Below are 18,448 nucleotides of genomic sequence, written 5' to 3'. Positions count from 1 at the left end.
TTTATAATGAAAAATATTCTAAAAACAATAGCAAATACTAATAATACTAATTATTATTACTATCATAACAAAAATAATAATTACTAATAATAATTGCAATAAAAATAATACTTATTCTTAAAAAAATAGTAATAATAACAACAAGAACAATATTACAACAAAAAAGGCCAAAATAATAGAAATTATTTAAAAAACAATAACTATTATAAAAATAATAACAACAAATCATAATTACAATAAATAATATTTATTATTGTAAAGTAATAATAACAACAAGAACAATAATAATAAAAAAAGAAAAAATAATAATTATTTCAAGGATAATAATTATTATAAAAAACAAAAAAAGTAATAAAAACAAAATAAATTAAAATAATAACTACATTAATTATAATCACTATTATGTAAGTAACAATCAAATAAGAACAACAAAAAATAATAATAATTGTTATTATTATTATAAAAACATTAACAACTAATAAAATATTTATTACTATTAAAATAATAATAATAACAAGACCAAAAATAATAAAATGAGATAATTATTATTTTTTTAAGACAATAATTATCATAAAATAGTAAAAAAATAATATTAACAACTAATAATAATTATAATGGCAATAATAGTTATTACTATGAAAATAATAATAACAAAAAGAACAATAACAATAATAAAAAATAAAAAAATAATTATTATTGCCTTAAAGACAATAATTATTATAAAAATAATAAATAATAATGACTAATAATAATTGCAATGGCAAAAGTACTTATTACTATTATTATTTTAAGGATAGTAATTAGTGTAAAGAACAAAAAATATGACAATAAAAAATAATATTAATGCCATTCGTACCTTGATTCCGTTCCTCCCTCAATTCCTTTCCTACTTCAATTTCATTCTGCAAACCAAACGAGTGGTAATATCCTCACTCTTCTGTCTCTCACGAGTATAAACCTTTAATGATGTTGCCTGATCGGCAAACTGAGACTCCAGTACCCCATCCATCCTTGCCTTGTCATCTCTAAAGCTTGCATCATCTTGATTCCCATTTCGAACAATCAAACCATAATCTTCCATTAGAGCCTCCTCACACCCATCCTCTATAACACCACCACAAGTAAACTCATCTATTTTCAATAACTCTCTTCCCCCATCCATATACCTACTATTTAACTTCTCAAATTGCTCAACCACACAAACTCCCCCATTGTAGAATAGGTACCACAATGATGTTTCTCCTCCATTTTATCGCACTACCGAAACTAGTTTTTGTATTGCCCATCTGTGTCATCACCCATCTCCGGAGCCATCTCTTGAGGCTTGGTTATAAGGTGATCCACCAAGTGCCAAGGGCTGCTCAATGGAATTCTCCGATGGACTTTGAGTCTAATATCTTACAAGGACTTTTCTAAGCCAAACGTTTGTTTTGGGCAAGCTCTAAAGAATTAGTTGAAGTCAATTGCCCTTTAAATACATTTGGATCAAGCCCAGTATCACCCACAAGGCAACAACAGACCCAAGTGCAAAGTAATATGTATAACCCCTGGCCCACCCAACTCTAAGCCCAATCCTTTATTCATGGGCTTGACTCCCAACCATCCACATCACAAACCCTAGCCGAAGAGCGGTCCACTGGGCCATCTATTGCTGCCATGCTCGTCAGAAATCACGTCGTACCTCCACATTTGCTGCAGTGCCCCCCACCATGCCAGACCTTTGGCAACAATTCTCTAGCCAAGGAATCCTTCCAACTCCAACAACTGTTTGGTTGGGTAGGCTCCTTCCCAAACTCTCCTTTGGGATTAGGTAAATTCTGCTTACCTCCCACCAACCCCAAGGCTTCAACGAAGCTGTGCAAATTTTCCCCTTTCAAACCCCTAGAATGAATATAGAGTTTCTCCTGTTGTTCGACTGTGCTGCAATTTGATCTACTCGCCACCCAAAAAAGCAATCTACCAAATGCTTTGTGGCAAGAGGAATGATCCTAGCTGTAAATCAAGGGATCCACCTTACGGTCGAAGGGTGATCCTAATCCATTGATTTCTGACTCAGGATCTTTCTCCTTCATATGAACAAAACTCCCGTCCCCAAACTTTTCCAAATGCAGATCAAAAGTCTTTCTTTTGATCTGTGACTTGAGGAGATCATCCTCCGTATCGTTCTTCAAATTGATGCAAGTGAGAGCAAGAACGAGAGAGAGAGAGAGAGAGAGAGAGAGAGAGAGAGAGAGAATCTTCTGGCATGCCTCATCTTGAGGCACACCTCAATTTAGATTCTTCTAAAAGCAATGCTTTTCTAAAACCCAATACACTAAAAAGCTTATTCTAGGTCAATACGGATTACAATAAAATATCTATTTTGTCTAAACCATTCCATAAAAGAGTAAATAGCCTCCATTGTTGATTTGCAAGCATAAACCCCAAAAAAATCACTTCCTAATAATTTAAGATTTTGTAAAATCCATAGTAACCATCACAAGTCAATTTTAAAAGCAATTTTGTTCTTGTTATTGTAATTCATGCCTCAATCATCATGAATGTCCTCACCTAAGCTTTTTCTAAATTTTCTTGTATTGAGGTACTTACAATTTTGTTGAACTAATTTGTTAATAGAGCTGTAATCTGATTACTATCGACATTCCTCAAAGTCCCGTTTAACTTGAAATGCACCTACTTCTTGACAAAACCCAAGATTTCTGCCCAATGAAAACTCAGGTTAATGGTTTTTTCCCCTGTATTTTTTTTTTTTTTTTTCCGGCTAAGCCTTCATTATTAACATTAAAAAAAATAAAAAAATAAAAAGAAGTTACTGTTGTTTAATCTAATATTCATTTATTAGAACTCTTATCTCATTCTAATACACCTTCCATTGGCTAAAAGAAACTTATAAATAAGAAGAAAATAAATTTTTTTTTTTTGGAATAAGGGAAAATAAATTAACAAAAAAAACAAAGTACAAAGAGAGGAGAACCATTTGTCCTCCAAAGAAATAAACAAACGCAAATAAAAGCTACCCTTCAATCCCTTTGCAAGTCAAGCAGCAATATCCCCCACAAAACCCAAAAGAATGAGCCCTAAAAAAGGCAAGAAACACAACACTATCCCATAACAAACTAGGAGAAGTTGTGTCATCCTTCAAGATTCACAAATTCCTCTCAACCCAAAGGGTCCAAAAGTAACGAAAACAGCACATCTCCATAAAGACCTACCCATTTTGGATTTGAAAAAACCCCAAAAGCTCACTTGCGAGAACCTCGTCCCCTCACAATTCACAAAGCCACCCAAGCTTCACCAAAACATGAGTAGAAAGCGCATAAAAGGTAGTTAGCAACGTGGCAAGGAAGTACCAGGTGTGTGTTTCATTTGATCCAAGACAGAGGGAGCACATATCAGGACTCAAGACCTTATAGCGTGTGTTTTCTACATAGAAGTATATCGTGCCTATTAAGCCTACTCGAAGACCCAGTCCAAATGAATGTCTTGATATTAAAAGGAACCTTAGCCTTTCAAATGATGTAGCTCCAAAGAAAATGACTAGGAAAACATTAGGAGAAGGGGTTTTAAGGACAAGAAGGAAAAAGGATTTCATGGAGAAAATACCTGAAGAATCGCCCTCCCAAACTATGTCAACTCCTTTATTAGAAGGAACAAAAGGCTCTAGAGTGCTATCCATAGTGGTGAGCTCATCAAGATCTCCTTCATTGAGATTCTTAAAAACGACAGAATCCCAAGAAAGAGAGCACCACTCTTAAGAAAAGAAAGAACTGAGAGATGCAATGTGAAGGGTAGAAATCTTAGAAAGGCAGGGCATCACCAATCGCAACAAACTCTCACCAACCTAAACATCCTCCCAATATAGCCATTACCACTTTGAACCGGTGAGAGGAAAAAAATGAAAATAAATGAATGCTGAAAAGATGACATTCAAATTAAGGGGAAAAATAAGTTGTTAAGAGATCCCCTGCTTTATAATTTATATAGTTCATTAATTTATTTAACTCCTACCATTTTTTGTTTTAGTCCAAATATTTGCTAGATTTCATTTCTAGTTGTCTAGTTAATTGAAGAGACCAATTTCAGACTAAAAACCAAACCAACAAACCAAGCTTTTAAGTCCCACTAGGTGGGGTGGGCTACATGAATCATTTTTCGCCAACTTACGCAATCTTGGGCAATTTCCTCCAACAAAGTTAGGGTAATTAAATACTTAGTCGCTATTTCATTCCAAGTTATTTTAGGTCTACCTCAACCCCTTCTATTTACCCTTACAGTAACGAGCTCACTCTGCCTCACTGGTGCACTACTTGGCCTACGTTGCCAGTGCCCAAATCATCTAAGTTGTCCCACCCTTATCTTATGTTCCATAGGAGCTACGCCTAACTTACTATGAATATGTTCCTTAATTTATCTTTTAACATTATACCACTCATCCATCTTAGCATTCTCATCTCCGCAATTTTTACTTTTTGAATATGTTGTTTCTTAGTCACCCAACATTCTAATCCATATAGCATAGATGGTATTACAATCGTCCTATAGAACTTCCCTTTTCATTTTAAAGGTATTCTACGATCACGAAGAATACTCGAGGCACTTCTCCATTTTACCCTACCTACTTTAACTCTATGCATTACATCTTCTTCAATTTCTCTTTTAGCTTGCATAATAGATTTTAGGTACCGAAATCTATTCGTGTTATTGATTTCTTCACCATCAAGTTTAACCTTCTCTCCAATATTTCTCCTACTATGACTAAAATTACATGTCATGTATTCTTATCTTATTTCTACTTATCCTAAAACCTCTAGATTCTAAAACTTCCCTCCATAATTCTAACATAGATTTTAATCCACCCATATTTTCATTAATCATGACAATATCATTTGTGAAAAACATACACTATAGAACCTCATTTTGGACACTCTAAGTAAGTTCATCCATTACTAGAGCAAGCAAATCCTTGATGTCCACATATTGTGATTGGAAATTCCCTAGCCTCTCCAATAGTAGTCCTAATGCTAGTCATTACTTCATTGTACATACACTTAATAACATAAGTACACCTACTACATACACCCTTTTTTTTCTAAAATCCACCATAGAACTTAACTAGGTACTCTATCATACACTTTCTCTAAGTCCATAAATACCATATGCAAGTCCCTCTTCTTTTCTCTAAACTTTTCTATAAATCTTCTTAAAAGATATATAACTTTTGTAGTATATCACCCAGGCACAAAACCAAATTGATTTTTTGAGACCTTCGTTTCTAACCTTAATCTTTGTTCAACTACCCTTTCCCATAGTTTCATCGTATGACTCATAAGTTTAATTCTATGATAGTTATTTATCTGGCATTTTCTTAGTTTTTATAATTGTATCAATTAAGTTGGTTAGCATATAACTCAATTATCACCTAGACATTTCCAAACTTCAATTGGGATGTTATCCAATCTTATAGCTTTTTCATTGTTCATTTTTTTTAATGCAAGCCTTACTTTATTAACTATATTTTTGTGAATAAATCGCATATTTTTAGCATTCTCCTCATCTATCAATTCTAGGTTTAAGCCTTCTACTTTGTTTTTGTTAAGTAGTTTACTAAGTAACTTCGCCATATTTATTTTATGTCTTCTTCCTTAACCAAAACAATATCATTCTCACTTTTTAGACATTTTACATTACCTAAGTCCTTGCTCTTTCTTTATCTAGTTTTAGCAAGTTTAAATATGTCTCTTTCCCCTTCTTTTGTATTTAATTTATCATATAAATTATAAAATAATCTATGTTTAGCTTCATTAACAGCCTTTTTTTTGCATCTTTGCTCACCTCTTTATACTTTTCAAAGTTTTCCACGTTTCTACATTTTGGCTATGTTCTTTTCGTCTTCATAGTTTTCTGGACTTCTTGATCCCACGACTAACTTTCTTTTCTATCCAAGAATCTTCCTCTTGATTCACCTAAAATATCTTTTGCTATTTTTTTAATAAAGCTAGCTATCCTACTCCAAAGAGTGTTTGTGTCTACACCATCCTTTATTGTCCAATCACCATATTTGATCATTTTATCTTTAAATTTTATTATATTTTTTCTATTTAGATTCCACCACGTCATTCTCTTTGCACTCATTTATGTTATCCTTTCTCTTCCATTTGTTAATACATATATCTAACGACTAACAATAAAACTTTTTGTAGTTAAACTTTCACCTGAGATAACATTAGAATCCTTACACAATGAGCGATCTACCCTCCTGGTTAAAAAAAGACTATTTGATTTTTATTTTGTCCACTCTTGAAGGTTATTTAAGTGTTCATTTCTCTTTTTAAAGCAAGTATTAATTGTAATAAAATCATATGACATGCCAAAGTCTAAGATCATATCCCCAAACTCACTTTTATCTCCATATCCATATCCTGTATCCTCTCATAACCTTCATTATCCCTTCCAATATGTCTATTCGAATCTTCTCATATGAACATTTTCTTAGTCCCCAATATCCTTGTATAATACTATCCATATCTTCCCAAAATTATCTCTTTAGGTTTTCTACTAAGCCTACTTGAGGAGCATAAGCACTAATGACATTTATTATCTCATGGCCTAAGACCATCTTGACTTTCTTAATTCTATCCCCTACTCTTTTGACATCTACCACGCTATCTTTTAAGTCTTTGTCCACAATTCCTAACTCATTCTTATGTTTTTCTTTTTTAGTATACCAAAGTTTGAATCCTAATTTTTTCAATTTCTCTAGCATTCTCCCCTACCCACTTCGTTTCTTGAAGGCAAACTAACCTTATCAAATATATAAAATAGGGCAGATCAACAATTTCAGCCCCAATCCAAGATTTTTTTTATTATGAACAAGAGAAAAATCAACTTTAGAAAATGAGTGAGAAGAAGACCAGCACCTCTAGTATTTATTTTCCGCTCCCTAATCTCCTACTCACCACATACAACCCTCAACACTTTTAATCCCATCCTTACCCATCTCCGCCTCTTTACCCTTAGTAGCTCATATCTAAAATTGTGGTTACAAAGAGCTATGATTCCTCATCATAACCATACTCAGCGTCTAATTCTTCTCCTACAAATCCATAACGCCATAACAACAATTACCCAACCCATTCTTCATCCAAGAAGTTTTACATCCTGTAATGAACTGAACCTCCACAACAGAGAAACTATATTTTGATATTTTACATGCACTGATCCATTGGCTTATATTCTCTGGTCGAAATGATGGTCCTCACTATCCCCTTTCAACTGAGCAGCAACTTCAAAAAGATCCTCACTCCTAATAACCTTAAGAAGAGGAATTTCAATTTGGTCAACAGATGCTTTCTGCGCAAAGAAGGTGCTGTAACCATAGTATTAAATGTTTCACTGCTCATGCACCAGTAGTTTTTTGGAATCTGGCTACTGTTCTTACAGGCGGGTTCTGGGCCATTGCTGATACTGTGGGAAACAAAATCTTGACATGGAAGAGTATACCTACGAACATGGAAAGGAAAAAGTCAATCCCACTCACTATATTTTGGATAGTGCAGAGACAGGAAGAGGGAAATGCTAGACCTTTTGAAGTAAAAACTACTTTTCTCACAATCCTCAAGGATAGATGGCTTATGCCTTACAAATCTTGTTTTCTTGGACACCCTGTCACACAGTTGTTTCAATACTTTTGTTTCTTCTTTTGCCTTTGCTTGTACATAGGCGGAATGAATTCTTACTTGGGCTATCAAAAAAACAATTAAATGTTCTCTATCCAATTTTTTTCTTGTGGTTGGGGATGACAGAAAAATACCTATGTATCCTGAATCAGCTTGGCAACATAGATTGGCACACTAAATATAGAATAATACAACAGACACCAGCAAGATAACATAGGCAAGGGTAGTTCAACCTCCTCCGAAAAATATAAGGATATTTCCACATATCTAGACACTTTTAATACTTCCTTGATCTTTTCCAGTCAAAATATTGGAGCCCTAAAGCTCCTATTCTTAAAACTAACATCCTTAAAAAAGTCAAAGAAGATTAATGGGAAAACCAGAAAGAGAAAAAAATATTCTAAAGAAGTAAAAGAACTATAAAATAATGCAAACGCAATTTATTACAAGTATCACTTTAAAGGAGATTGCATCTTTCAAATACACATGCACACACTACTGCCTATTCTACAGACAAGATCAATTACGCATCTATAAAAGGTTTGGGAAACTATATAAAGAATTTCACTGCCCTTCACAAATCAAGTTAAAGAATTCATTGTATCAGCCACTTATCATGTTTTTCATTTAACAGCACTGAGTTGAAAGAAGTTATGATCGCAGCTGTCAAATCGAGATTCAAATCATGAAATGAAATTCCAATTTAGGGAATCAAGAATCGAATCAAATCATAAGATTTGGTACAAATTTACAAAACCAATTCTAAACAACATCCATATATTGATTTACAAACAAGAAGAAAATAAGAAAATAAATTTAATTTTGACAAGAAAAAAAGCATACTTCATGTATAAGCTTTCCCTAAACAATGAAAGGTAAGGGAATGAATCAAAAAATATTATCTAAAAAAATGAAATGTTTAAGGGAAGGGATCAAGAATAATAAGAAAAACTCAAGTTTTGGTGTTTATCAATAATTTTTTTTTTAAAAAAAATAACTTTTATGCATATTCTTTCTTGAATCAAAAAGAAAAAAGTAATTAAATTTGAAAAAAGATCAAATTTAAACAAACTACTAAAAAACCAACTTTTGAATGTTAACTACAGAGCGAAACATGAGTACAACTTTACCCACTGAGTATTCTGCCCCTTATTTTCCAATGGCACAACACTATACTCATCCAAGAATGAAGAGTGGTGTTGTCAAAGGCAAAATTAGACCTAAAGATCTATTTTCTCCTCTTTTTTTAGCAAAAAACTGACATAGACAAGGAATGGAAGGTAATTGTGCAAAATAAAAGCAATAATGAAAAGAAATTCTGTTTTATGATAGGTCTAGAATCGTGTGAAACAATGGATACAGATCGAATTGTTAGATTCATGAGGTAAACCAATATATGTGGCATCGACTCAATTGTTTTCAGATTCACTGGTAAGATTCAAACCAATTTAAATTGGAATTGAAAAAAATTGTATGGAACAAATTGTGAATCATAAGATTCTAACAACTGTGGTTATGATACATAGCTAAGACTAGACTACAGATGATTACCATAAACAAGCTGATCTACAGTCACTGTTCCAAAAATTAGGTCATTGGAGATACACAACAGTATTGATGCTTTCTGATACTGTTACGGGACAATATTTCATCAGTGTCCTGATTCACATCTGTATCACCCAACATGGTCCGTGATGGTATCATAACTCCCATTATGGTCCATTACTGGTTGTTACTGTGTGCTAAAGGCTGTTAATGCCTTCAAACTGATTGTCAATTAATTTAACAATAACTTTGTGCCTTGTAAAAACATATCAAGCTTTTAAAACTTGAACATAATTTATAAACTGCATTCATCATATTTACTACTTGAAGAGAAACTGCCTGCTCTGTTGGAGACCAAAATTCATATTTGAAAATTTTTTTCCTTCTACTGGTTAGAAAAATAATTCTAAAGGTAAATATAAAGAAAGAAAATATACTAAAATTTAAAATAAAATGATCAAAGATGCGATTGGACTATAGAGAATGGTGTAAACACAATCACTCTTTGGAGTAGGATAGCAAGCTCTATTAAAAGGATAGCAAAAGAGATTTTAAGATTTTCAAATAGCAAAGAAAGTTGTTGGTAGGATCAAGACCAAAAAACTGTAAAGACAAAAAGAATTTGGTATAAAAAATGGCAAAAATGTAGAAACATGGAAAACTTTGAAAAGTATAAAGAAGCGAGGAAAGATTCAAAAAAGGTCATTATTGAAGTTAAATATAGATAATTTAATAATTTGTATGCTAGATTAGATACAAAAGAAGGGGAAAGAGACATTTAAACTTGCTAGAGCTAGAGAAAGAAAGAGAAAGGACTTATGCAATGTAAAATGTATAAAAAGTGAAGATGATATTGTCTTGGTTAAGGAGAAAGGCATAAAAGAAAGATGGCGAAGTTACTTTAGTAAGCTATTTAATGAGGAAAAGACTAAAAATATGAAATGTATTCACAAAATTAGAGTAAACGAGGTTAAGTTTGCACTAAAAAAATGAAAATTTGAAAAGCTATAGGATCGGATAACATCCCAATTGAAGTTTGAAAATGCTTAGGTGATAATGGAATTATATGGTCAACTAATTTATTTAACAAAATAATAAAAACAAAGAAAATGTCAGACGAATGGAAGAAAAACACTTTAATACCCATATACAAAGGAGATATTCAAAATTGTAATGACCATTATGGAATTTAACTTATGAGTTATACAGTGAAAATGTGAGAAAGGGTAGTTGAACAAAAATTAAGGCTAGAAACGAGTGTCTTAAAAAATCAATTTGGCTCTTTATGCTTTAGAAATTCACTATAGAAGCTATATGTCTTCTAAGAAGATTAATGAAAAAGTTTAGGGAAAAGAAAAGAGACTTGCATATGGTATTTTTTGACATAGAGGAAGGATACTTAGAGAAGTTCTATGATAGGCTTTAGAACAAAAGGGTGTATGCAGTAGGCATACTAATGTCATTAAATATATGTATGACAGAGTAATGACTAGTGTTAGGACTATAGGTGGAGAGACTAGAGAATTTCTAATCACAATAGGTGTGCATAAAGGATTTGCATTGAGCCATTATCTTTTTGCTTCATTAATTGATGAACTGACTAGGAGTATCCAAAATGGGCTTTCATGCGTATGTTGTTTGTAGATGATATTGTCTTGATTAATGAAATTACGGGTTGAATAGAATCTAATTTAGAATTGTGGAGAGAAGCTTTAGAATCTAAAGACTTTAGGACAAGTAGAAATAAGAACAAGAATATATGAAATGTAATTTTAGTAATAGTAGGAGGAATATTAGAGAAAAAATTAAATTTGATGACGTAGAAATCAATAGCACTAGTAGGTTTTGATTCCTTGGATCTTTTATACAAGTTGAAAGAGAAATTGAAAATGATGTAATGGATAGAGTTAAGGCACGTTAGGTAAAATGGAGAATTGCTTCGACTGTGCTTTGTGATCGTAAAATACCCTTAAAATTAAAAGAAAAATTTTATAAGATGGTTGTAAGACCATGTTACATGGATCAGAATGTTGGGCAACTAAGAAACAACATATCCAAAAGGTAAAAGTTGTCGAGATGAAAATGCTTAGATGGATGAGTGGTATAAAATTGAAATATAAATTAAAAAATGAACATATTCACAGTAAGTTAGGCGTAACTCTTGTAGAAGATGAGATAAGGGAAAGATGACTTAAATGGTTTGGCACTTGCCACATAGTGAGTCAATGAGGAAGAATGAATTAGTTACTATGAGGGGCAGTAGAAGGGTGAGGGGTAGACCTAAAATAACTTGGAATGAGATAGTAAGTATTTAATAGTCCTAAATTTGTCGAAAGAAATTGTCTATGATCGTATAAATTGGCAGAAAAGGATTCATGCAGCCAACCCCACTTAATGGGACATAAGGCTTGGTTTGTTGTTGTTTTTTGTTTACATCTACATCCTTCAATTGCTAAAAAAATGGATTAAAACGTAAATTGGGTAGTTTTTAGTTTGTCTTCGATTACACCTGTGAATGTACAAATTTTAAAAAGTTTGTAGTCTAATAAACAAATCCATAACTGCAGCATCCATTATGTGTTATATACTGTTCAAAATGATCACAATACTACCATTACACAGACACCCGCGATTTTATAAAACGACATCTGCAACTCAATAAAATTTATCCGTTAAATAGGGGCATGGCTATGTCAAAAACAACGACTACAGGAAATACATACCAACAGAGCATAAGATTAAAACACAACTTAAACACCATAGTGAACAGCTAAACATTAAACTGTCAATAGAAGTATTGTTAATTCCTTTAGCTACTAAACTACCTCAAATTTATTTGCAGGAAATATGTTAAGTCTTCGTAATCTTTGAGGATATTTCAACTCCGCATCATGCTTTTGTATCCCAAAAGTGATTCCAGAAAGCGTTGCAGGCAAATTTGGTTGTTCAGGACAACTAATTGGACCAAAATCATGTGACTTTCCAGCAACTAGCTGAGGTTCAAATGAGAGGTGTGGTCTCGGAACTGATAATAATTTAAAAAGTAGAATATTAGTCCAGCAACAAAACCGAGATTAAAAAAATAATAAACCTAAAGATCTCCAGGTGGGAAAAGTTGGCCTGCCAAGGCTTCAAATATTATGGCCACTCCAGTTACAAAACAGAAAGAAGAAGGGATACAAAGAATTTGGCTGGTCTTGATAAAACTTAGTCATGTTACACATGAAGAAATATATTAATTGAGTGTATAGCAGAAGCAAATTCACGTTAAAAATCACCAATTTCACAAATTAGTTCATATTTATCTTAAAAGACCACAAAAGAAGAAGAAGAAGAAGAAGAAGAAGAAGAAGAAGAAGAACGGTTGCAATTCTCCATAGAGCAGTCAGTAAGTCTTATTTACTCTTTTTCCTTTTTCATGAGTTCATGTTATATTCAGCATTCCTTATCAAAAAAATAAAGAAAGAAAGAAAAAAACCCCTTAAATCATAGTCTCTTCCCTATTAGTAGCAAAATAGGTGGATCGGCAAAGTAACTAGTGGGTGTTAAACAGCAACAAACCAAGCCTTAAGTGTCATTAGGTGAGGCCAGCTACATGAAATTTTTCCACCAATTTTCAACTAGTAAGTGGTAAACATGTTCAATTTTTATTTGGGTAAGAAAGATGTTTCAACAAAGAAATAATAAAAAATACAACCTAGGCGACGACAGATTTCCTCCAAAAAATTTTAAAAAATAAAAACAAAAAAAAATAAAAATCTAACCATAATTAACCAAGAAAACCCCTATGTAAATCCTTTCAAATCATAGTTCACACAGCACTCAAATTTGCTAGTTCCCTTCATCCTTCTTCACATTATTTTATCACCATTGGGTCAAACTTTGTTTCCTACAAGATCAGACCACCATAAACCCATTTTACCATCAATTACTAAGCCTCCAAATCCTTCCCAAAGATCTCCTCCACAAGGGTAGGCAGAATTCCATCTTTACACTAGACAGCCATAAACCCATTTTATCCATCAATTGCTGAGCCTCTAAATCGTTCCCAGAAATCTCCTCCACCAGGGTAGGCAGAACTTCCATTCTCACACTGTTGCTTTTCATCCATTCCATCAGCCTCAAAAAATAGAAATCCCCTCCAATCCTTCCATCAACAATGGTGCCACATATGATGCATACACGCATTTCCTTGTTGAATTGATAGCGCATGCTGATTATTTTGGATCGTTTCTTGTGTGTGTGTGTTTTTTTTTTTTTTTTGTCTTCCCTTTTTGCTTTCTTTGGGGTAACTCAAAGTTTGAAGGAAATGTCTTATTCTCCTGTTTGCACATTCCTATTCTATCAATGAACAACTTTTGTTATCAAAAAAGAACGTCAGAACCATATCCATACAATTCTCAAGTCATTGAAAAACAACCCCCCATCACAATCAAATGCACTACCGACTTCAATTCAATATCTGAGAGATCCCCGCACATCTTCTTTTACTAACCTTTGCTAGCCCTCTCGCTTGTAGCACCCTTATGAACATTTGGATCTTCCACAACTCATAAATTTCATTTTGTTTCTTTCCTTATCTTTGGTACTATCCCCCAAAATTTGCTGCTTTGCCTTATCATTTTCTCATTTCAACACCCATTTGGACCTGCTTCCAACAAGCATAAACCTTATGGCCTCTAAACTTATCAAATATGGTTCCTATACCAAAAGACTTCCCTCCCAAAACATCAATTTTCCCTTGAATCTCATCCACACAAGGTCCTTGGTCCTTTGTAAGATCCCCCTTTTAAACAGCCATCATTGGAGGCTCATTGATTGTTTCCTCCTCTACGCAAGTCTCCTTTCTCACTAAAGGTATAGAAACATCAACCATAATCCCTAGGTTCTTTGATTTGAGTCTAGGTTTAATTGACCCTTGTCCTTTAAGAGAAGTTGAGTTGATATCTGTTCCCTGTGAAGGGGGAGTCGACGATTGCTGTTTGTCTGGTTGTGAAATAGAAGATCGGAATTAGGCCTATTTCGGATAAGGGAATGAGTCCATAGGCAGCCCACCAAAATTATGACATGAGCTTTGGGTCAGATTGCTAGTGGAACCAACTTGGAAACCCTAAAAAGGGAAATGGGCCTGCTTTGTAGAACCCTTCCTCACCTTAAAATAGGGCTTAGTACCTTGGTTACATTGGTTTGAATTTTGGGCTTCATAGGAGGCCTGCTTAGTTCTAACTTATCTTGGGCACAACAAGCCTCATTTTACTCCTAGACTGACACCTTAGCCCAATCCAGGCAGACCAGGCCTAAACCTGAAGAAACCAGATTACTCAATAAATGGCCAAATCTAACACAATAGTAAGAGACCAGGCACAGACTTGACCATCCCATCTTCAAACCCTGGATTGGCTCTTGCGAAACGCCAGACACATCTGTTCTAGGCCGGATACCAACCTCTTCAGTTTGTCATATTCTGGTTATTTCATATAGCTCTTTCACTGCCAACAGGACATATTTCCAAGATCGAGATGCCTGCTTCCCTGAAGCAGTAGTTCCATTCACTGTATGGCGACCTTCACTACCTGAATCCACCCCCAATGGATGAAGTTCCCTCACAAAACTCCGCCAACCTTCATCACAAGCACCACCTGGGGTTAGGACTGCACAAGATTCGGTCCATACCAAAATAAATCAATTTGGTCTATACAGTTCAGTTCTGTTCAAAATATGGTCACTGAAAATAATTTGGTTTCGTTTTTGATTGTGCTAAGAAAGCTTGAGAACTATTTCCTAGCCCAAGCCCAACCTATACCAGCCCCCAGCCCCAGCTTCATTCTAAGCCCTTTGGAGTCCTTCAGACTCTTCACTCTCCAATCTTCTTCGTTGATGGATGCTCCTCCTGCGCCTCCCATCCCTCCAGCCTCCATCAGCTCTGCTGAGTAACGACAACCTAACGAGTCTGTTGATGACATGGACTGCTCCTCTTCCTCCATGTAGCTGCAGCTCCCATCCCAAATGAAACTCACAGGTCCAACTCTCCTTCCACAAGCCATGATTCTGATTGCGGCAAATAGAGGCAACTCCATGATTATCAAGCATGCATAAGAAAAAGAATATGAGAATAAGTTCACGTGCATACCCACATGCATGATTATCTCCATGCATATATGCATCTATAAGATGGTTCATGTATTAACCGAAAAAACAATGAAATTATCAACACATTTGACGCAGCTTGCATGCAGAGATTTGGTCAGTTCAGTGGCTGCCTGAAAAGAAATTTTCAAGAGTTTCAGTTCATCCTCCCTCAAAACCAAAAAATTTCAGGTTTTCATTTTCACTCCCAAAACAAACCTCCATCCCAACCCTAATCCCAAGTACTTAACCTTCCTCAACATAACCTCCATCCAATAATCCACCTTTGAATATCTTGTTTTACAACAGAACCTCCCTATCAGACCAAGCACTGAAGACAGATCATAGCGAACCACTACGCTACCTCCAAGAAACCCTAATCCATTGATTGCTTAGAGGATTTCATTCAAACAACAAAATGAAATCACTGTCCCTACACTCTATAAACGAAGATAGGAAAATTTTTCTTCCATCTGAACAGTCCAATGAGAGCCACTGAAAACATAAGCCATGATTGAACACAAACCATAAACAATAACTAACTCACTCATCCTCACAAGTGTGCTGCTTGGCCTGCATTTCTCCTTTTCTTTTGTTATCAAAAAAAAAATAATCCTGTCAATAAAAAAAATGTCCCTACCCGTCCAATTATTTAACCAAGTCGAAAATGGACGTCCAACAACCTGTTATCAAATTATAAAAAATTTAGTTTATACATTTTTCTTGATATTTCAACATACTTAGGTGTAAATTTTGAAAAATATTGCACTTTTTCTTTCCATAAGTGCATGTTATATTATAGGGCACTCTTGCAAATGAGATTTTTTTACTGCAATCCTACTCATTCTCTCCCCCTAACAGTGGCAAAATAAGCTACTGGGCCAGGTATCTAATGAGTATTTAAAGGGTTTGGATTTGAATTAACACACTTATAAATGGGTGAATAAAAAAAAATGCCCATGCAGTTCCAGTTACCTAGGAAAAAATTAACATATTATAACATCTTTAAATTTGGATATTGTTTCTTTAAAAGTTCAACATATTTAGGTGAAACAGAAGAATATTGCATTCATTGAAGAATGCTCAGGTACCGTTGTATTGTTATGAACAAATCTTTGCATAGCTTTACAAAGCTCTTTAAAATTATTAACTAATTTATTTTATTCTTCATAAGGCTTAGCACCTCATGTGACTTAAAGTTAATGGGATGAGTTAACTCTTAGGAAAAAAATAAATAATTAAGTACATTATTAATTTTATTTTACTTATCAGTAATAATGATTTGAACTTCATGCTAATCATTTATGCAATTTTTATAAATAAACAATTTTATCATGTCACACTTGATAAATTCATTGACAGCATCCAATTTTTATTCACTCCACCACAAAGCATGGACCTATTGCTAGTTATTTAGGGATTAGTACAGAGAAATGTATAAAATATCAGGAAAGCCAACCCACCTCGAGGGGCTTCCATTGCATTGCATTATCAAATGAGCAATTTCTTATTTTTCAAAGCCTTGAAAAAACTAATAGACCTTCAAACTATTGATTGGTATCTGATAAAACCCAGTTTTAAGTTTCATCTAGAGCTGTTAGTGATAAGTATTAGTCCTTAGGATATGATATCTGATTTCCTAAGAAATTATAGTACAAGTAAAACGATTATGAATCCAAAAACCATTATACAAGGTAAAATTAAAAATCCATAATGATCAAAAAATAAATTCGCCATAAGTTACCAAACAAAAGTGTAAAAAATTCACAAAGTTCTCATCAGTTTACCAAAAGATGAGAACTTAACTATTCACAAACTGGCAAGGTTGTTTCACCAAGAGAATTTGATCTAAAGCAGAAAAAGTTCAATGCTAACCCTGAGTGTTAGATTTTTTTCAAATTTTTACCTTGGTTGAACGAACTAATAAATATATGTCTGTTGTGTGTATGTATATGTGTGTGTGTGTGTGTGTGAGAGAGAGAGAGAGAGAGAGAGAGAGAGAGAGAGAGAGAGTAAATCACTTGCTACATGCCAGCTCAAAACTCCATAAAGCCAGATGGAAAGAAATCAGTCAAGTAAAAAGGAAAAATAAAGGTTTAAAAAATGACCACTATCAAGTTTCCACCCATTGTTTGATAAAACTTGTATACGACCCCATAAATCTTCCAAGAAGTCCTGCACATAAAAAAGATAAGAACAAAAATTAAGCAAGACCACAGCTAAACCCCAAAAAAAAACAAAAATTTTGCATCAATTCACAGAAAAATATAACTAGGTTATTGAGAGTATGCAAGATTTTCATTTTTATTTTTTTAGGGTATTTTTAGTTGGGCAGTTTTATTTTTACTTTAGGCTATTAATATCAAATATTAGGGAAAGTAGCATTTGAGTTTCCTAGGTTTCTAAAATTATTTTTCATGTTCTCCTAGCACCGTTAGCCTATAAATGGCTCCTATATGCCAATTTTATTTACAGTGAAATTTAAAATTAGGTAAGTGAATGCTAGATTGTGCATTGAGTGGCAGCAGAATTGGATGACAGGGTCTCTAATTTCAAAGTTTTGTTCACATTTGAATTAAGAATTGAATTTGTTGGATGCTACATTTTGTATCAGTCATCCATTGATTAGAAAATGCTTATGCATTTAAATTGTTTCCATAAAAATGAGGCATAATACATCTCATAATAATTGTCTACCTACTTAAGAGATACCACATCACACATTCAATCCAGTATTTCATCGAAGGAACCCCATTTCTCTGTGACAATTCAGACTGAGGTGTACCACTCCAAATACCAATGGAAAAAACCAACTCTAGTCCATGCGCACAAAAGAGAGAGAGAGAGAGAAGGGCTCTATAAGATGGGCTGCCACCAAAAGTCCAACAGCTAGCCTCTGATTAGGAACGTGAGCCAAAAGAAGGAAAAGGATTCACACTATCCATTGCTTTAGCAACATAAACCAAAAATAAAAAAAATAAAGAAATGGCACATTTCATGGGCTACACTAGCTCACAAAGGAAAGCTTAACCCTAGTTAGGCCAAACCTCTCTAAAACATCTTGAGACCCAGGATTCCACGCAAAAATTATGGAATTAAAG

General features: G+C 33.9%; 1 protein-coding gene across 1 annotated transcript in view; it reads right to left on the bottom strand.

Moving 5' to 3' along the window:
* LOC131143772 (nuclear cap-binding protein subunit 1) overlaps positions 1–18,448 on the bottom strand; it is a 110,850-nt gene that overhangs the window by 42,502 nt on the left and 49,900 nt on the right. The window contains exons 8-9 of the mRNA XM_058092085.1: positions 17,456–17,522; positions 12,047–12,246 (exon numbers count right to left, since the gene is read on the bottom strand). Coding sequence (XP_057948068.1) covers positions 12,047–12,246; positions 17,456–17,522 — 267 coding nt within the window. The remainder of the gene's footprint in view (positions 1–12,046; positions 12,247–17,455; positions 17,523–18,448) is intronic.

This window comes from Malania oleifera, chromosome 12, assembly GCF_029873635.1.
Source record: "Malania oleifera isolate guangnan ecotype guangnan chromosome 12, ASM2987363v1, whole genome shotgun sequence".
NCBI classification, from domain to species: domain Eukaryota; kingdom Viridiplantae; phylum Streptophyta; class Magnoliopsida; order Santalales; family Ximeniaceae; genus Malania; species Malania oleifera.
The sequence above is the reverse complement of the archived record's forward strand: the minus strand, read 5'-3'. Positions and strand labels throughout refer to the sequence as shown.